The sequence below is a fragment of the Artibeus jamaicensis genome, unplaced genomic scaffold, assembly GCF_021234435.1.
Source record: "Artibeus jamaicensis isolate MK-2021 breed Jamaican fruit bat unplaced genomic scaffold, CSHL_Jam_final contig_685, whole genome shotgun sequence".
NCBI classification, from domain to species: Eukaryota; Metazoa; Chordata; class Mammalia; order Chiroptera; family Phyllostomidae; genus Artibeus; species Artibeus jamaicensis.
In genome coordinates this window covers 18,492,891-18,511,807 of record NW_026521924.1, presented here as the reverse complement: position 1 = coordinate 18,511,807, position 18,917 = coordinate 18,492,891, and the positions used below count along the sequence as shown (strand labels likewise).

Genomic DNA, 18,917 nt, shown 5'->3' with positions numbered 1-18,917 from the left:
CATTATGCGTTTTGAACAGCCCGCGACTGCGCGGTCGCTGATGCTTCCTGACTCGACTCGAGAACGCCAGGGGGCGCCGCTTCCTGTAGCCGGACTCGTCTTCTCTGCGCACGCGCGCCTAACTCTTTGCGGAGACGCCCCGGGACTCTTCCGTTTTCGCTTGGCTCCCGCGGTTCGTAGCTGTCGGTGAGTTTAGCCTGCTCTCCTTCCTCTCCGTCTCCCCCTCCCTCCTTGTGGCGCGGGCCTTCCCCTTTAGCGGAAAACGTTTTCTTTCTCGCTCCGCCCCGGCGCAGACGCAGTGCTGAACTCACAGCCGCAGAACAAAGAGACTCGTCCAGAGCCGGAGTCATGGCGGCGACCGATCCGGGCTTGGCAACCGTTGGGAGTACCGCCATGGCGCGGGAGGGAGCTGGCGGGTTCCCTCAGCATAACCCTGCGGGTTCCTCGTCGACTCCTGAGGCGCCAACGACTGCCGCCAAACCGTCCAGCCCCAATGCCTCTATCCCCGAAACCATTCCTCCAGGTTCCGCGGCGGCCTCCGCGGCCCAGGAGCTGCCCCTCGACCCTCCACCATTGGCGTCCGCGCCGCTTGCTGAAGCCGCTCCCCGCACCCCTTTAGGTCCTGGCGGCTCCCGGCCTGGCCCGGAGACTTTCCGCCAGCGTTTCCGACAGTTCCGCTACCAGGATGCGGCGGGCCCGCGAGAGGCGTTCCGGCAGCTGCGTGAGCTCTCTCGCCAGTGGCTGCGACCCGACATCCGCACGAAGGAGCAGATCGTGGAGATGCTGGTGCAAGAACAGCTCCTCGCCATCATGCCCGAGGCGTTGCGGGCCCGCCGTCTGCGCCGCCGCACCGATGTTCGTATCACCGGCTGAGCTGCGGGAGGCCTGGTCCTGGTGCTCTGGACTGGAAGGAACCATGATCCGGCCCGGGGGCCTGAGCTTGGCTCCTCAATCCGCGTCAATGAAAAACGAGCTTTTTGGCAGTTTGTGTAGTCTGTTGTGGCCCTTTTGTTCTTTAGTGGGTTTTTATTTTCCCGAGCGTATTTCCAGTCTTCTTTCTGGCTTCTGTTGAAACCCAAGTTGGGAGCCCATGGGAATAAAGCCTTTGTTTCCTATTCACCTGGCCTTCGTTGGCTTTTGTGGGATCATTTACCTGTTGGCTCGGTCTCGGTATTCGCCACATCTGGGGAATTTTTCTTCACGTTTTCTAGGACCCCACTTAGGTGTCTTTTGTTTATTTAGAGGATTTAATGAGGGTCCCATATTCGTCCCTACCTCTCACTGGCTAGAATCTGAGCTTGTTTTCCTACCTGAAAAAAAAAAGTGACGTCTTGGGTTATAGAGAGGTGGTTGTAGCCTCTTGCAGGGAAACAGCTGGCTGTTAAATGATCGTTTAACTGGCTGTCTGTATACTATCACTGCCACCAACTTGCCCCACCAGCCTGCCTTTTGGGCAGAGTCCCCAGAGGCCCAAACCATAGGTTTAATAAGTTTAGTGCAGTTACTTATATAAGTCAGTCATTTTCTAGCTGTGGTTTAAGCCTCCACGCTCACCTTCCTTGCCAAATTTTAGGTGTCCAGAAGGATTTTAAGCAGAACTGGTGTGAATTAATGGAATTAATTGTTTAAGAAAGGGCAAGGGAGGGAGAAAGGGAAGCATCAATGTGAGAGTAATCGATTGGTTGCCTCTCGCACACCCACAACGTGGTACTGGCTGGTGACCCAGGCCTGTGCCCCAAACCTGCGACCTTTTGTTTTGCAGGATGATCCCCAACCTACTAAACTATGCTATTCAGGGCAACTGATGGGTTATTTATATTGCTGGATGGGGGGGGGGGGGGGGGGGGGGTTGAGCTATGCATTTTTGATCTCCCAACCACCTCCATTTATTATTTTTTAAATAAGCTTAATTGTCTATAAAGGGAAGAGGGAATTTGGGAACGGAGGCTCTGCTATGAAGTGTAAGTTTAAAGCCCTGCCATGGCCAGGTAGCACAGTTACAGTGTCTCCCTGATAGACAAGGTTTTAAATTCCATCCCTAGTCTGGGCACCTGTAAGAATCAATCGATCAGTTGGAAAAATGTCCCCTACACCAAAACATTGGGGATTCACCTCCCATTCAGAGTACACACATAGGTTGTTGGTTTGATCCAGGATTTAGACAACTACAGGAGGCAACTGATAGATGATTCTCTCCTCTCTAAAAATCAATAAATTTTTTTAAAAGATTTTATTTTCAGAGAAGGGAGGGAGAGAGGGAGACAAACACTGACTAGTTGCCTCTTGTTTGCCCACAAATGGGGACCCAGCCTGCACCCAGACACGTGCCCAGGACAGGGAACTGGACCAATGACCTTTTAGATTGCAGGTTGGTGCTCAATAAACTGAGCCACACCAGCCCGGGCCAATAAATATTTTTTATTAAATCAACCAACGAATGCATAAATAAGTGGAACAAATTGATGCTCCCTTCTCTGAAATTAACAATAAAAATAAATAGAAGGCCCCTCCGTTTCTTGAGTCTTCAGCCCAACCAAGAAGGAGCTATTTGGAATCCACTTTGCAGTCTGGATTGGTCTGAGAAGGGTCCTAAATAGTGGGTGCCATCTCTTACCAGGAAGTCCAAACCTGTCTTCCCGACACTGCTTTCAATAATCAAAACCTAGTAAGCCTGATGTTTGTTCACACCATGAAACATGAGCCAGACGGCTAGAGGCTGGTGTGGGGCATTTTACTTCGGAATATTAAATGAATTAGAAAGTTTTACATACTTTCTTAGGACTTAGGATCTTGAGCTTGTATCCATCTGCCTCCCTACAGAAGATAAGCCTGTTTAGAATGTAAAAAGAAGATGTCCTTTAAAACCGGCCCCCTAGGGAAGCTCACCTGAGCTCCCCACTCCTGTCCCTACTCTGCTCCTGCCCCCGCTGTCTTCCACAAAACCAGTCCCTGGTGTCAAAAAGCTTGGGGACTGCTGCTTTAAAAGACAATGTTTACAGCAAATTAAATAATATATAATAGAGAATTTCATAATTCAATGTGACAGAAATATAGCAACAAAAACCTGTTTTATTTTTTCCAAATACAGATACAGAAGTTTGCATGTTTTGCAAATATTGCTTCAAAGCAACATTTCTATATACAGCGCCTTCTGTTCTAATAGCGCGTAAACATAGATATGTATCCACAGTGCAATGTTGGCTCATCAAGGGTCCACCTTACACATTATCACTTTTTAAAGAAACAAAATGATTAGTCCAACCAGAACTGTTTTTGTCAAGGCAATTTTTTAAAGGTGGATAGTTTTACTCAAAACTTAGGTAGTGTACATAGTTCTAAATGGTAACAGTAATATTTGCAAATAACAGTTTCCAGTGCTCCAAATTGGGGTTTACTCAACTCGACCCAGGAATGAGGATGGAGCCCCTCAACATGGCTTTAAATTAGGGAAGTACAGTGAGGTTATCAGAACTTGGAGTCATCCCTGCTTCCCTAAGGACAAAAGTCACAATGAGTGAAATGGAATTATTTCTTCAATTAATGGACAAAACTAGGGTAGTTCAGTTTCTGATTTCATCTTTGAAAAAGACATGAGATTGACTACCTTAAAATTACAGCTTCCCAGGGTGTGGATGCTCAAACTTATTTTCAGGGGAAAAAAATCAGTAATAATATAAGTTGTCATACCTCACAGTTGTGGCTACAGAAACCATCCTGTTTCTTTCCTTTCCAGACAAGCATCCCATAGTTCCCATAATGTGGCTGTCTGGTAAGTTATGCAAAGCAGATGCCATGCACACTCCTTGAGCGTTTCTTCCCATACCAGAAACGCCAACTTTAGCAATGGGAAACAGCCTCTTGTAGAGAGGAAATGTGTCAGCTTTCATTACAAATGTCATAGCTACTACATGTGCTCCTTCTGATGGATAAGCTACAGCAGGTCAACTTGTCCTAAATTCGTTTTATATCACATGGTGAACAAATCACTGGACAGCACACCCTGAAACAGATCTTGGTACAGAGGCCTTCATGACCACAATGACCTGTGCCTTAAAGCCTAACCATTCCACAGATCACAGGAGAGAACTTGTCGTTGCTACTGAGATATTGGCTACTTCACGTTTACATAGTAAATATTTGCAGCATATAACATTACAGATTCATAAACCCATAATTAACTTGTGAGTGTTAATGGACAACCGTGCTTTGCTTTTCCCCTTTAGTGATAAGAAAACTAAAATGAGTCACTCCTCAAAACATGAAATATTTTCTTTAACTTTGCCTACTAAGGAAAAACAACAATATAGCAATTACACGTGGAACCGTAACCTGCGAGAGTAACAGATATTGTCTCAAAAGGTACAGACTGTACCTGGACCTTAAGCAGCATCATTACCTTGATCTCACAAAATAATACAAACAGGAAATTTAAAATGTTAAAGGCTGTTAAAACAAACCTGAAAATGCCACTACTGAATATACACCCTTCAGGGAAGGAGGAAAGCAACACTTAAAATCTGAAGTTTGTTTACAACAATATAAAATAAGGTAATTCCCCAAATCACATTCTTTGTAACAAATCTTTACAGTGAAAAAGTTCAAAATTTTGGGAAACTTTTTTGGACATTGAGTAGAACTGGGAAGCTGTCAATATTAAGAAGTGGGTAGAAAATGCTGTCCTTTGGGTTCCAGACCCCACCTGCTTCAGTTTGGAATTCCTCCTCAATTCGTAGTATAGTGAGATTCTAGTTCCTCCACAGGCTGATGGGCTCTGCTATAAAAGACACTACCCAGCCAACTCTGGGGTGAAAGCATACGAAACCTGTCCCCGGTACCATGAAGTCATGCAAGAGATGTGGTGAGGAAAGTGAAGAGTCCTACAGGGAGGTAGGGCAGCCAAGGCCTCTGCTCCTCTCCACAGAATGATGAAGTCGCGACATTCCCATGAAGCTGGAAAAATGAAAATGATGTCTGCTGCCCAAATCCATGCCAGGCAGAAACCAGAAGGCTTGGCATGTACCCCAACCTGACAGAAAAGTCAATTAAATAAGCTGCAAGTTGAATTTACAACTGTTTCCGACGAAACTTTTTTGGCTCTCATTCCATTTATCATCAGTGGCACGATTTCAAGTGAAGTTTGTGCAAAAAGACTCACTCTCCATCCAACAATGTGCACAGAAGAAGGGAATCCCAAGAGTCTTATTTGCTACCTTCTTGGTAGGCTCTGAGATCAGAGTGCCCGGCCCTCCGGCAGCCAAAATGGCCTCTTTGTCCAACGTCCATCACATTCTCTCTGCCCAGATCCCTGAAGTCAGTCGGTGTCACGTGCATTCAGCATGCTAGGTTTATTTAAAAATGCAAAGTTCTTCCAGCAGGCACCCCAGGATTGTGCCCGCATTAGTTCTGGGTGCCCAGGCTCATGTTGAGCAGCACAGCGCAATCTGCTGTACTTTGCCCAGGTCCGTGAGCAACTGCTTAATGCAATGCTTGAGCTGAGGAAGCCTGGCCAGCGGCTGCGGGGGCTCCAGTTCCCCAGTGTAGTCCAGCCAGCTCTCCAACACTGTAGGCAGAAGAGAGAGAGAAGACCCAGTGAGTTCCCAACACTTGATATGCAAGACTCACAACAAGAATTTCAACATCATATCCCATCTGACTGCTCAGGGGGGACTGGGAAGGGAAGGGCAGTTCACCATCCTCTCTACAAAGTACTTGTATTACTCCTGGGACAAAGCTCAAGTACTTTAGAGCAGTAGAGTCCAACCAAACTTTCTGCGATGATGGAAATGGTCTATGTTTGTGTTGGCTCGTGGAGGAGCCACCAGCCATACATAGCTACTGAGCACTTAAAAAGGTGGCTGGTGCAAATGCGGAACTAATTTAAATTTTAATCAATTTTAATTAAACAGCCACACACAGCAAGTCTATTACTGTAGCAGTGAAACTCTATAATAGAGTCCAGAAGGCTTTCTCAAGCAACATACAGCCTCACACACCATCCTTTCCCCTCCTCAAAACCAGCCGTCTGCCTTTCATCCCACCTTTCTGAATGCTCTTGTTTCCTGCAAGTTACTTCTTAGGGAAACTTCCCAACTCTACACCCTGAGTCTGGTCCTTGTGCTATTATGCTCTCTCATGTTCTTCCCCTTTGGAGCACCTACCGCAGTTTGTAATCATATATAATGGGATGACTTAATTAATCTTTCTCTATGAAAGTAGAGGCTGATTCTGCCTTGTTCACCATTATACCCCTAGCATTCAATTGTGTGTGGAACTCAAAAAGGGAGTAAAACAATGTGGAAATGGCCTGGTGAAATGCCCCACTGACTGCTCAAGCTCCACGGAGCTCACCTTCTTCCCTCCTCTATCAAATTTCATGTTGGTACTGATGCATTCCACGGAGGAGGAACCTTCCTTCCCTTTGATCCCCAAGTACAACATGAAAGTAACAAAAATAAGACTGCCTTCTCAGACCTGAACTTGAAAATCAAGAGTAAAGGATCACAGTCACATGAGAGTGACTACCGACCTCCTGAGCAAGAAAACTCCATAGTGACCACTTTTAATACATCAGTAAATCTTTAAAAAGAAAAAACAAAACAAAAAACACCTACAAGGAGACAGAGCACTACTCAGCAAAAGGGAAAATGACTCCAACTCAATGCTGGGAGAGGCCATCTGGGTAAGTCTAAAGAACTGGGAGTCAAGGCTGGCTAGACTGATTCCAAGAGACGGAGAGACAGACAAATGGTCCCTGGCAAGATGATCCTACAGCCCTGGCTGGTGTGACTTAGTGGACTGAGCACCAGCCTGCAAACTGGGCCAGGTCCCCAGTAGGGGGTGTGTGAGAAGCAACCACACACTGATGTTTCTCTCCCTCTCTCCCTCCCTTCCCGTCTCTCTAAAAATAAATAAATAAAATCTTAAAAAAAAAAAAAAGATGATCCTACAATTGCTGAGAGGCCCCTCTGTGATGGTCACTGTAACCTCAGATATAATTCCAGGTTCACCAAAAATATCCCCCAATGCCATGGTGACCCAGGAAGCACACATAGGGAGAGAGAGCACCAGTGCACAGACTAGAAGACTCTGAACGTGTCTGTTTCGGGCCCCTAAGATGGAAGCCCTCTCTAGGGCCAACAGCATCTCCTCTGAACCGCAGCATCCAGCAAGCCTGCCTTTTCTCCACACCATGTGCTGGACCGTCACTCTAAGTTTTTCTTTTAAAAAGCTCAAAAGCTTCTCAGCAGTATACTAACTATAAGCAAGGCAGAAGGTTTCACATCAAATACACTTAGACCAACTGAATGTATTTGGTCTCAGCTGAGAGCAACATATTTTCTTAAAATAATACAGATTTCAAATGCAAAATGATTTAAAAATTTCATGGTTATTAAACATCTTTTGTCTTTTAGTTTTAAATATTACTCTCGCAACTACATAATTAAATGATTAATATCAAAACAATGACATTTAAAAACATGTATCAGTCCATATAACAACTTATTAGGCAGTTTTAAGAACAGTATTATATCTAAATTCCTATGAAAGCTTAGCTTATCTCAATAGTATTTAAATGAACTAAGGAGTTCACTCCCTACTACTGTAGAAATAAAACAGGATTCTGATGAATCAACTAAATACAATGTAAGTCTCTTTATCTGCATAAAATCTTTAAATTTTGTAAGTGATGTTCATGTTCCCTCGGTACCTCTCAGGGCCTGGAGTATTAGCACACGACCAGAGTATGTGGCCCCAAATCAGCAGGGCACAACATATAAAGTTCTCCAGAAGGCCAGAGAAGGGAGCCCAGACTTATTATCCTCACTATAATGCCCAAGCTGCATGGAAGGGGTTGCAAGGGGGCAGGGGTGTCAGTCAGTGAGTAAGAAATAGGTAGGCTCAGACTTCTCCACTAATGGCGAGTTCCTCTGGCAAGAACAGAATGTTGTTCAGACTGTTTTTATGACGCTAAGCCTTCTCCTTTCAAGGACCCAGAGCCACTCCTGCTTTCAAAATCTGTAATTTTCAGTCTGATATTCAATACTATTTCAGCAACCTAATAGGGTTTTCACAGACAGTGGCATCAATGACAATTCTAAGGAGCCCAAGCCAACCTTCTTGGAGTAAAAAAGACAAAAATACTCCCCCTTCCAGAAATTCCCTCACAATTGGACCCTGGGTTAGCCTCCTATTCCCAGTTCCTCAGGTTTGCTTCAGGGGCAAGACATGAGCACGAGGGCACGGAGGTCTCTCTGCGTGTCTGTCTGCGCGTCTCTCTCTCTCCCCTCCAATACAGTAACCTATTTTCCAGTAGAGCCAGTCCTCTTAACATCCACTTCGAGCCACCTTCTCTCCAGCAGAACATCACATTCTTCAAGGCTCCACTCCAGTACCAGGAGCTCCAGGAAGCCTTTGTGTTGTTGCTCCCCCCGCCCCAACAGTTCTCCCCTGGCATGGCCTCAGCTGTACACATGTTCTGGCCACCCCTCATGACCCTAGCTTGTGTAACATACAGTATTTTTTCAGAGTTATTATTAAGTATGTTTTATATCTCCAGTTAAAGTAGTATAGTGGCCTGACTATACCCAGGATTCTCAAACAGAACATTTTTCTTTTCTTTTTCTTACTTTTTTTAGATTTTATTTCTTTATTATTGGAGAGAAAGGAAGGGAAGGAGAGACCCATCAACGTGTGGTTGCCCTTAACACGCTCCCCCACCAGGGACCCAGCCCACAACCCAGGCATGTGCCCTGACTGGGAATCGAACCAGTGACCCCCCACTTCGCAGTCTAGCTCTCAATCCACTGAGCCACACAAGCCAGGGCAGAACATTTATTTCTTAATTGGGCTCCATTTTAAGGATGAAAACAAATAATTGAGAAATAAATGAACAATCAAGAAGGAACTTTGTCTTCAAAAATCAAACAAGCAACTTCTTGGGGATCATGAATTTGAGCATGTTCATTACAAGTTCTGTCCTCCAAGCCCACCTGTTGTTACCAGTAACATCTGGGAAAAACCCCAAGAACTACACAAATGACTCAGTCAAGTTCTTAAATCTCTACTGATAAAGAGGAAAAGGTTTCACTTTAGATTTCATCAAGGGGTAAAATAAAGGGTTTTTTTCCTCTCAGATTAATCCTCAGATATCTTAAAAACTCAATTAAGAACTTGGTTAGCCCTGGCCAGATAGCTCAGTTGGTTAGAGCATCATCTCAATATACCAAAGTTGCAGGTTTGATCCCAGTTAGGGCACATACAAAAATCATCCAAAGAATGCATAAATAAGTAAAACAGCACATTGATGCCTCTCTTTTTCTAAAAATATCAATCAATTAAAAGAGAAAGAAAGAGCTCAGTTAGTAAATCTTTGCTCAAGTGGCACACTGCCTGCAGTAGAGCTCAGCTGCTCTTTTGCAGAAGGGGCTGGGGCAAGTGAGGCCGGACTCCTAATGTCACGCAGTCCTTAGAAGCGCCCGATAAGTACTTAAAGTAAGGCTGGTCCATCTTGAGGAATGAAGGTGAATGAGCCTGAAAAGAAGAGGAGGCAAGAACAGAGTTGTCCCTGGAAAGCCAGATAGGGCAGTGCAAATAGCAACTCATCCTGACAAGCTCACAGTGCCTGCCAACGGGCAGAGAGCCAGGGAGGAGCCCTACCATCCAGCTCCTTCTCAATGGAGTCCATCCTATGTGTGACTTCGTCCTGAAGAGATTCCACGTGGGTCAGCAGGTTAAACTGCCACTGGTGCTGGGAGCTGAGTAGCCCCTCTCCGCCTCTGTCCAGCAGCTTCCGCGCAGGGGCTTCCTCTGGTAGGACCTTTTTGGAGATATATTCCCTCACCTGAGAATGCAATGAACGACATTTCAATCACTAAACAGACACAGCTCCCAACCCCTTCTCCCACCAGGCAGTGTTTGAAACCATCTGAAAAACCAGTTGCAGTTTGAATATTCCAAATCTGTCTCCCTTTCTTCCCTCTCTCTAAGGCGCTGCTGTACCAACTGCAACTGCCTCTGGGCAGCACAGACCTCTGGCTCAGAAGCCCCCACAGCTGCTTCTCAGTTGCTGGCCCAATGCCCTAGGTCTGATGTGGGCCTCAGAGAATGGCTTCCAGAGCCCTGAGATCAGAGTATAGCAGGGCAAGTGCAGACAAGAATTAGTCTGTGGCAATCAGACAAATAGGTTTTAAGTTCTAGCTCGGTATCTTTCTGAATAGGTGAACCTAGATAAGTTATTTCACCTCTCCGAGCCTCTGTTCCCTTTACAGAAGTGGTAAAATAAACTAAATGTTCCTGAGGATGAAACAGGATCAGATTTATAAAACACAGTGCTGGCCTAAAGCCAGCCTGCCATCAGTGAAAGAGATTTTTAACTCTGCCTGTTTTGTTTAGACCCGGTATTTTCTGATCTGTTGTTGTGTGTCAGATGCCTCTAGGAAATCTGCCTATTCTGCAAGAGCAGAAACTTTTTCTGGGGTTTGTGAGCTCAACTTTTCATTTGTTCATTTGAAATAAAATAGATTCTAGCTAATATTTATTTAGAGCTTACTATGTGCAAAGCTGTGATGCCAGAGGAATTAAAGTGACCTGCCATACCACACCGTAAAAGGGGCCTTGTTCAGACTAAGAACTGGGTCTGTCCCCAAAGACTATGTCCTTTGGCTCCAAGTGTCCTGTGTCTCCAAGACCAGCCTTGCCCAGCACTGCTTTGACACTAACAAGGGCACAGGCTGAATGAGACACAATGCCCACCCCGAGGGGCTTGTAACTTAGGATGCTCCCCCTCCCTAATAAGCAGCAACGTATTTGACACTAGTGATACCGACCCACAATTCTGTGAAAATAAGTATGACAAGGGTAGAGAAGCTCTCAAATCACACTGAGAACAGGGTAGAATAAGACCAGTGAACAGTTAAAGACAACTCTAGCAAGAGGATGACACATGGAGTTCACGAAGAGAGTAACTTGAAAAACAGAAAAATGACAAGTGGCTCTTGGGAAAACTGATGCAACTTGCAAACATTTTGAGAAAACAGACTGTTTTTATGTCAGGGCTACAAAGTTAAAAGTTCAACTAAAGCTATCTTAGAATTGTACTGAAACATTTACGCTTCAACACCACACTTGATTCATACTTTGCTCATGCTAAGAATGAGTACCTAGATGCAATTATAAATTGCATCAAAGAAAAAACTCATTTTCCTAACTTAGTTCCATTTATCAAGTCCCAGTGAACCCTTTTCTCCTCACTACTTCCCACCTCTCCACCTCCACCCTCACTGACTATACTATTTCGTGGGCATTTCCCAGAACCAATGATCTTTTGGTTTAAGTGGGCTCTCCCAACTTTGCACCCATTTTAACAGGAAAAGAAAAAAAACCTGTGATAAGAAATTTAAATTCAAATTTACAACAAACACAATATTATAATAAATTTCTTCTACAGAACATTTATCCCTAGATGGAGAACTTAGAAGCACTCAGATACTGGATGAAGAACAAGTATAAGCAAGCTACCTACATTTTGGGAGCTGGATTTGGGGTCACTGTCCCCCCGGCTCCTGTCTTGGTCTAGAGGCCAGCCCAGGCGTGGGGAGAGGGAATCATCACCATTCTCATGGAGGGGGTTGACTGCATCATCAAGGGCAGAACCACGGGTCTCCACCACCAGCTTCTGCTCCACAGCAGGGTAATAGGCGCGGGGCTTCTGGTAGCAGTGCTCGCTGGTGATATATGACTCCTCCACAGACTGGGGCAGGGGCAGGGGTTTCTCCACCGCCCCGTTTAAAGTTCTATAGCTTGGGGCTTCCTCCTTGCTCTTGGCTTCAGCAACTTGGATGTGTCTGGAATGAGATCTCCCGTCCCCTGAGTGCTGTTTCCAAGGCTGACACCACAGCTGCAGATCAGGATGCTCCCTGCTTCTGTGGGGAGAGCAAACATGGAAAGGGTTTTGGAGTAAGTAGAACCACAGCAGGGGCTTCTCAGTTCCCAAACACTCCCAGCAGGAAGAAGAGCTCCCGCCTGGGCCATCTGTGTTACCTTTGTTACCAAAGGGTGGTAATAAACCACCCATTGCCAAGCAAAGGGGAATGGAAATCCGTGGTCTCCTTACCTCCAGGCAAACTCCCCTGTGCACACTCGCAGTGATGGGAGGACAGAGCAGTGCTACCCACATTCGGTCTACAGACATGTAGAAACATGTGGGGCTTTCTGAGTGTCACAACGACAAAGGGTACTACTGGCATTTAGTTCACAAAAATCTAAGGGCGCTAGGCATCCTGTAATGCTTGGGACAATGCCACATAGGAGTTACCCCATGACACAATGGTCAACAGCACCTTTCCAGCCCCAGCTGAGAAACAATGATCAGCAGGAAAGCACACACTTAACTCACTAGCAACTACCACAGATGGGTACTGCCCCCTCCCCCACTTTACTGAAGCCTCCCTGCAGAAATGGAATAGGTCATAAATATGAAGGTGTCCAGTGATCTTACAGAACCTAAAATTCTGCCCCAGCTAGTGTGGCTCAGTGGATTAAGCACTGGTCTGCAAACCAAAAGGTTACCAGTTCCATTACCAGTCAAGGGACATGCCTGGGTTGCAGGGCAGGGTCCCCAGTTAGGAGCATGTGAGAGGCAACGAGATATTGATGATTCTCTCCCTCTCCTCCCAAGATCTTTTCTCCACATATAACGACTAAAAAGACCTCCCTACATCCTGAACTGCTTAGAGAAATCATGTTTAATTCCAGTACAAAGTTACCACTATAAAGATGAAAGATCTAAACATGGAAATGCAAGGAACAAAGTGCCCCACTATGGAACAGGGCCAGGGGCACTGACACTTCAGTGAGGCAAGAGAACACCCTAACTGATTCTGCAAATGAAAAGAAATCTAGCCAAGGTCACTATCTGGAGCATCACCCGAGGATTTTTTAGGCCTTTACATGGACCACCTTTTCACCTACCTCAGTCAATTTCTGGTATCTCATTAGGAAGAAATTCACTTGGTTTAAATGTGGTCAAGTTATCCAGGTTTACAAAATGTGAAGGAATAGTTACTCCTATCCAGGGCTGTCAATGGATTCAGCTCACCTCGACAAATACTGTCACAATAATAGCTAACACACCTCACAACCATCCTTCTTCTCTTATACCCCCTCTACCCTCACTCCTGAGTTTCAGCGGAGCATGTGGCCACCTGTCTAGCCTCCCCAGCAATTAGGTGTATCCATGAAACTGCTTGCTCCTTCTTTTTCTACCTTCCCCTTATGGGGCTTGGAGCAGAGTTGAGGTACAGATGAGACTGCTTCAACCATACAGATGAGAATAATCCCAATGCAATCCCAAAGGAATAAGACAGAAGGAACCCAAGTCCCTAAGTCCCCAGACAGAATCCTAGAGAAAGATCACCCACCTGGCCAGGACTCCAACCTATCCCTGAAACATACATTATGTGAAAAAGAAAATTCCATTTTGTAGTCTCTTTTGGGGGTCTCTGTTATAGCAGCTTAGCTTTCACCCAAACCAATATATATTCTTGATGATGCGCCCTGCTCAACCAGTCCTTGTCATGCCAATACTTGAATCCAGCCAGGCCTCTGCCCACCAGAATGCAAGAGAAAGCAGACCCTCATTCTGCCATCTCAGGGTTCTGACACTCTGCCCTGCCTGACACCAAGAGGCCTCCAGGACTAGTGAGCACAAAGGAAACCTTGTCAGAGAGTGGCCTGTCATGTCTAACTCACTCGTGGTGCTTGTTTGTCTTTGTTGATGATGTCACTAAAACGGTGCCATATGGAAGAACTTAAGGAGAGATTTTTACAGAAGAGAAGCTGTCCCTGCCAAAGATTGTGCTAACACCATTAAGAAAATTCATGGAACTACTGAGGAGAGGCAGCTAGAAAGGTTAGAACAAGTACTTGGTGGGAGCCAGGACCTGAGTTCTAGTCTTGGCCCTGGAAACCGTGGAGGGCAGCTGCCCCACTCAAGACTCAGTTGCCCTATTTGGTAAGGAGGGGTAGGTTGTAAAAGCCAACAGACTCCAACAAGAGCTGCTTGTCTTTCTCAGAATTTACATAAACTTAGGTCACCTGACAATGTAGAATGCAGCCACAGAAGGGAATTCACACTCAATTTAACTACAGACTCTGGCAACTAAAAGCCAGAAGTCCAGCTCCAAAAGGCTTAAAACTTTTCTGTATGAGCAAACCATCAAGGGACATATTTATTGAGCAACCTCTATGCTAGAGAGCAGGCTTGCCAACAATGCCTCTTCCAACAGCATTCTACTGTACTTTGCTTGCCAATTAAGGTTTAGGATGAATAGATAAACAAAATGTGGTATTATACACAATGAAATATTATTCAACTTTACAGAGACAGGAAATTCAATACACACTACCAAACAGATGAACCTTGAGGACACTATGCCAGGTGAAATGAACCAGTCAGAAAAAGACAGGACCCCACTTACACGAGGCACCCAGAGCAGCCAAATTCATAGACAGAAAGTAGAGTGGTGGCTGCTAGGGGCTGGGCAGAAGCGAAATGGAACAGAGTTATTTAACAGGTAAAAAGTTTCAGTTTTACAAGATGAAAAGAGTTCTGGAGATTGGTTGTACTTACCACTGCTGAACTGTACACTGAAAAATGGTTAAGAGAGTAACTTTTATATTATGTATATCTTACCACAAAATTTTTAAAGATTTTATTTATTTTTACAGAATCAGAAAGGGAGGGAGATAGACAGGGGGAGAAACATCAATGTGAGAGGGAAACATCGACTGGTTGCCCTTGTATACGCCCCGACTGGGATGTGCCCCAACTGTGGACCAAACCCACAACCAGCGCATGTGTCTGGACCGGGAATCAAACTGGTGACCATTCACCTTGTGGGACAATTAACCGAGACACTCCAGTCAGAGCTATCTTACCACAAATTTTCAAAAAAAATTTTAGACTGTTTTTTTTTTAAAACAAAAAACAGTCTAAACTATAAATAGACACTGCATCTTGACTGTGGTGAAGACTACAAGAGTGTATACATTTGTCAAAATTTAATGAACACTTAACAAACAGGTGAACTTAATTTATGTAAATATACTCAACAAAGTTGTTTTTTTTAAAGTTTCATAACTGAAAGTTTTTAGCGAGGTCATCTGTCTTGATTTTGTCACTTTCTTAAATCTATCCCCACCCCAAGCCATGCCAGATCAGACACGTCCCCAAAGTTGCAGGTGCCACACTTACTGCAAGATGCTCATTTTGAGCTGCAGGCCGTGCAGAACCTCAATCACTCTCTGCACATCCCCGAGAAGCTGGTGAGTGGCCACAATCTTCTTGGCATTCTGGTGGGAGTAGTTCTCTTCTAAAAATGCCAGGCCATGCATATGGCCCCTAGTCAACCACTCCTTGTCATACCAGTACTTTAAGCCAGGCCTCTGACCTAAAATAGTGAATGACAAAGACGGTTAATGCTTGGCCTGAAGGAAACCATATTATTTCACCATTGTACAATTATCACACAAATGAATGGAAGGATGGGTTGGTGTGTCCATTGTATTCATTTACCCATCCAATAATCATTTACTTGGCACCTACTATATTCTAGGCTGCCTAGTAAGTGTTAGGGACAAGGTAGTAAGATATGTAAGTTTCCTGATCTCCACGAAATATCCAGAGGTACAGTGGGAACTGGAATATCTCTTCAAATTTAAGTCACATCATTCCCACATCTGTTTCTGGTCCTGACTCCACTAAGAGCCAAAAGAAGAGTAATGATCTTGCTCAAGGTTATATTTCCAGTGCCTGGCAAAATGCACCCTGAATGGATTTATAAAATGGCAAGAAGCCCCAAGTGCACATCCAACTGCCAACTACCACTGAGCCAAGTAACGACCAGGCTCCCTCCCTTCTCTAGACCTCCATCCATCTGGTCCGGCAGATGACCTGGATGGCTTCGGTAGTCTTGTCCATCATAGGGACTCTTAGGAAGGACTAAAAACATGACGCCATGTGACTTGGCAGTGTTTCCAGCTCCAAAGCCCAGGGAACAACTTTCAGACTGTTGTTTACCTCCCAATATCCAGAAATAACCTACACGATCCCTATCAAGGTCCCTTGGTTCTTCCTGGCTTTCCCAAGACTCGTGGTAGGAACGCACTGTGATTCTGTTAAAAGCATCTGTAAGTAACCTTTAACTCTGTTAGGTTAAAATTCTGGCGCAAGATACTACAAAGTGCAACCGAGTCTACAAACGTGGCAGACACTGAGTTCTCAATTCAAGGAGAAATCTATTCATTCTTGGCAATTAGAGTTATTAAAGAGAGTATAAAGGGGATAAATGGTTATGGAAAAAATAAAAATAAACTATTAAAAATAAGTTCAGAAAGTGTACAGCAATTGTATGATTTCTAAAAAGAGAAAAGCAGAGGGAAAGAATGGGAGACAATGAAGTAGATAAAAGATTTTTAAACAGTGCCTTAAAGAGCCCCCCTAAAATCTCAGAGGCAGCTGCTGCAAGAAGCCACCTGAACAGGATTCAGAGCAGCATTATTTGTTTTCCAAGACAAAAGTTAGAGACACTGGTTCTCATTTTTTGTCATGTCCATTCTGGGTCTGTATTTTCTCACCTGTCAAATGCTGGGGCTAAACTAAGTGGTCTCTGAGATTCTGCCCATCAAACATATTCTATGACTCATAGATGAATCTTCTAACCACATTCCTTCCTTGAGATATAGGGAAAAACAGAGGCAATTCCTCTCCGTCTATGGTCTAATCTAACACATGGAGACACAGTGTCACAAACAGAGGTTATCAGGCTCTGAGGGGACCTACTAGCTGGAAAATGAACTGTGGTGGCCAGCCCCGCCCTACACAACCAGCAAAATCAGGACATTTGGCCCCGAAAACCAGTTCTAATTCCAATTTGCTTCATGAGATTAGGAAAGTCATTCATACCTATTACATCAATTTTTTTCTCATTAGCAAAAATAGGAGTAGGTGTTCCTACCAGGCACCTCACAGGACTAAAAGGAATAATGGAAGCAGAGGTTCTCAAGTACTGCCTGGGTATAAGGAGGTCAAGGGACTGGAGCTGAGGGGAGATGTTATGGGTGGTGAAGGGAGAAGATGTTACCATTCTACTGACAGCAAGACAAGAACAACCGATTTATTATCCACCCCTGAGACTTCTAAGAAGGGGCACCCAAGAGCCATAGGCCAGCCTGGTGGCCATGGAACAATGACATTAAATGACCCTGCTAAGGAATTAATTCACTGCTTTGGGTGGCAGTTAGGCGCTTTGAAACCACACCTTTCCCTTTCCCCTCAAGGGCGCATCTCCCTCCCTGGTGCCGATGAAGCAATGAAGGGCAGATGCCACCAGAGGGAGCAGAGGCAGGTTTCTAACCCTCCACCAGCCTCTAAAAGCCAAGGACAGAGCCCACATCCTCATGAACTCTCAGGAAAAGGAGAGTTCTGAAACTTGAACGATACAGAGAAGATTAGCATGGCCTTTACACAAAGAGGACATGCAAATTGGTAGAGCATGTCAGTTTTTAGAGTTTCAGTCACTCAAGGTGAGTTATTCTGAACATCTGCTGTACAACACTGCTTCGTTTATAAGCAGTACTGTACTGTACACTTAAGATGATGTTAAGAAGGTGTATCTCACACTACACAATATTTACAATAAAAAATAAATAAATTCTAGCTCAAGGCCAGCTCTTCCACTTGGCGAACCTTTTCATACACGGTCGCTTACTGCTAAGCTTAGGGAAGCTGGCCAGTAGGTGAGTGAGCGACAAAGGTAAGAGAGGTCAGAGTCCAGCCGATGCTGAAGAATGAATCTCAAGACCACGAACACTTAGGCTGCTTCACAACCAGCTGTGCCAAGGAAAAGGCTACATACTGTTAATATCCCTGGCTCCAGAAATCTCTACCTGGAGGGTCTTGGCAAACATAACAGGTGTATTTCTCAGGCACATTTTCTTCCAGTAATCCCATGCAGACCCCATGCTGCCAGCACTGGCACTCTTCACACTGTTAGAATTAAAGAAGTAATAAAAATTAAACTCAGAAGATATCCTCTGTCCAAAAATAAGACCCACCCGTGGGAGGAGGGGACAGTGGGAGGTGGAAGAAGAGGGGAAGCCCTGGCTGGTGTAGCTCAGTGGATTGAGCACAGGCCTGTGAACCAAACTGTGGTTCGATTCCCAGTCAGGGCACATGCCTGGGTTGCAGGCCAGTTCCAAACAGGGGACGCATGGGAGGCAACCACACATTGATTATTTCTCCCCCTCTCTCCTTCCCTTCCCCTCTGAAGATAAATAAATAAAATCTTTATTAAAAAAAAAAAAGCTTTCAGCTTAAAAGAAAAAAAAAAGAAGAGGGGGGAGAGAGCACCCATGATCGACTTACACAGGTGTAGGGTGTGACCGTTCATCCAGAACTCTGTTAGCCAACATGACAGCTACGAGCCACCGTGGCTCTTTACATTTGCATTAAGAAATTAAGTTAAAAATTCCATTCCTTAGTCCCACTCGCCACATCTTAAGTGCTTAATAGCCGCACAAGGCTAGTGGCGACTGTACTGGACAACACAGATGAAGAATACTTAGATCCATTAACAATGCTGGTCTCTAAACATCGTTTTCATTCTCATTCCTAGAGGCTTAAACTTTTCTGATCTTTTTGACAAGAAAAATTGCTGAAGTGTTTAGAGTAAGACTAACTTGTAATGACAAAAACCTGAATGTGCATTCTGGTTCAGATACTCATTAGCTCTGTGACCCTGCAGGGGTCACTTCTGCAGCCAGAGCTTCAGTTCCTCATCTGCAAAATGGGATGCTACCCTACCGACCATGTGGGCTGTTTATGAAAAACCAATGGGTTATGTATAAAAGTTCCTATC

At 44.9% G+C, this 18,917-nt stretch overlaps 2 protein-coding genes and 1 non-coding gene across 6 annotated transcripts in view; 2 read left to right on the top strand and 1 right to left on the bottom strand.

Annotated features, from left to right (window-relative positions):
• Positions 1 to 1,119, top strand: SCAND1 (SCAN domain containing 1). The gene is made up of 2 exons (XM_037164462.2): positions 1 to 186; positions 294 to 1,119. Exons 1-2 carry the CDS (start codon positions 5 to 7, stop codon positions 871 to 873), a joined length of 762 nt encoding a protein of 253 aa, XP_037020357.2. The 5' UTR covers positions 1 to 4; the 3' UTR covers positions 874 to 1,119.
• Positions 1,120 to 3,058: 1,939 nt separating this feature from the next.
• Positions 3,059 to 18,917, bottom strand: part of PHF20 (PHD finger protein 20) — a 115,816-nt gene continuing 99,957 nt past the window's right edge. For all 4 annotated transcript variants that reach the window (XM_037164399.2, XM_037164398.2, XM_037164400.2 and 1 more), the window contains 5 exons: positions 17,947 to 18,046; positions 15,254 to 15,449; positions 11,522 to 11,921; positions 9,658 to 9,841; positions 3,059 to 5,560 (listed from right to left, as the gene is read on the bottom strand). In XM_037164399.2, the coding sequence (XP_037020294.2) occupies positions 5,418 to 5,560; positions 9,658 to 9,841; positions 11,522 to 11,921; positions 15,254 to 15,449; positions 17,947 to 18,046 (1,023 nt within the window). In that variant the 3' untranslated portion in view covers positions 3,059 to 5,417. The remainder of the gene's footprint in view (positions 5,561 to 9,657; positions 9,842 to 11,521; positions 11,922 to 15,253; positions 15,450 to 17,946; positions 18,047 to 18,917) is intronic.
• On the top strand, positions 17,463 to 17,565 carry LOC119063384 (U6 spliceosomal RNA). Its single transcript, XR_008392692.1, has one exon. It is a non-coding gene; the product is annotated as a U6 spliceosomal RNA (small nuclear RNA).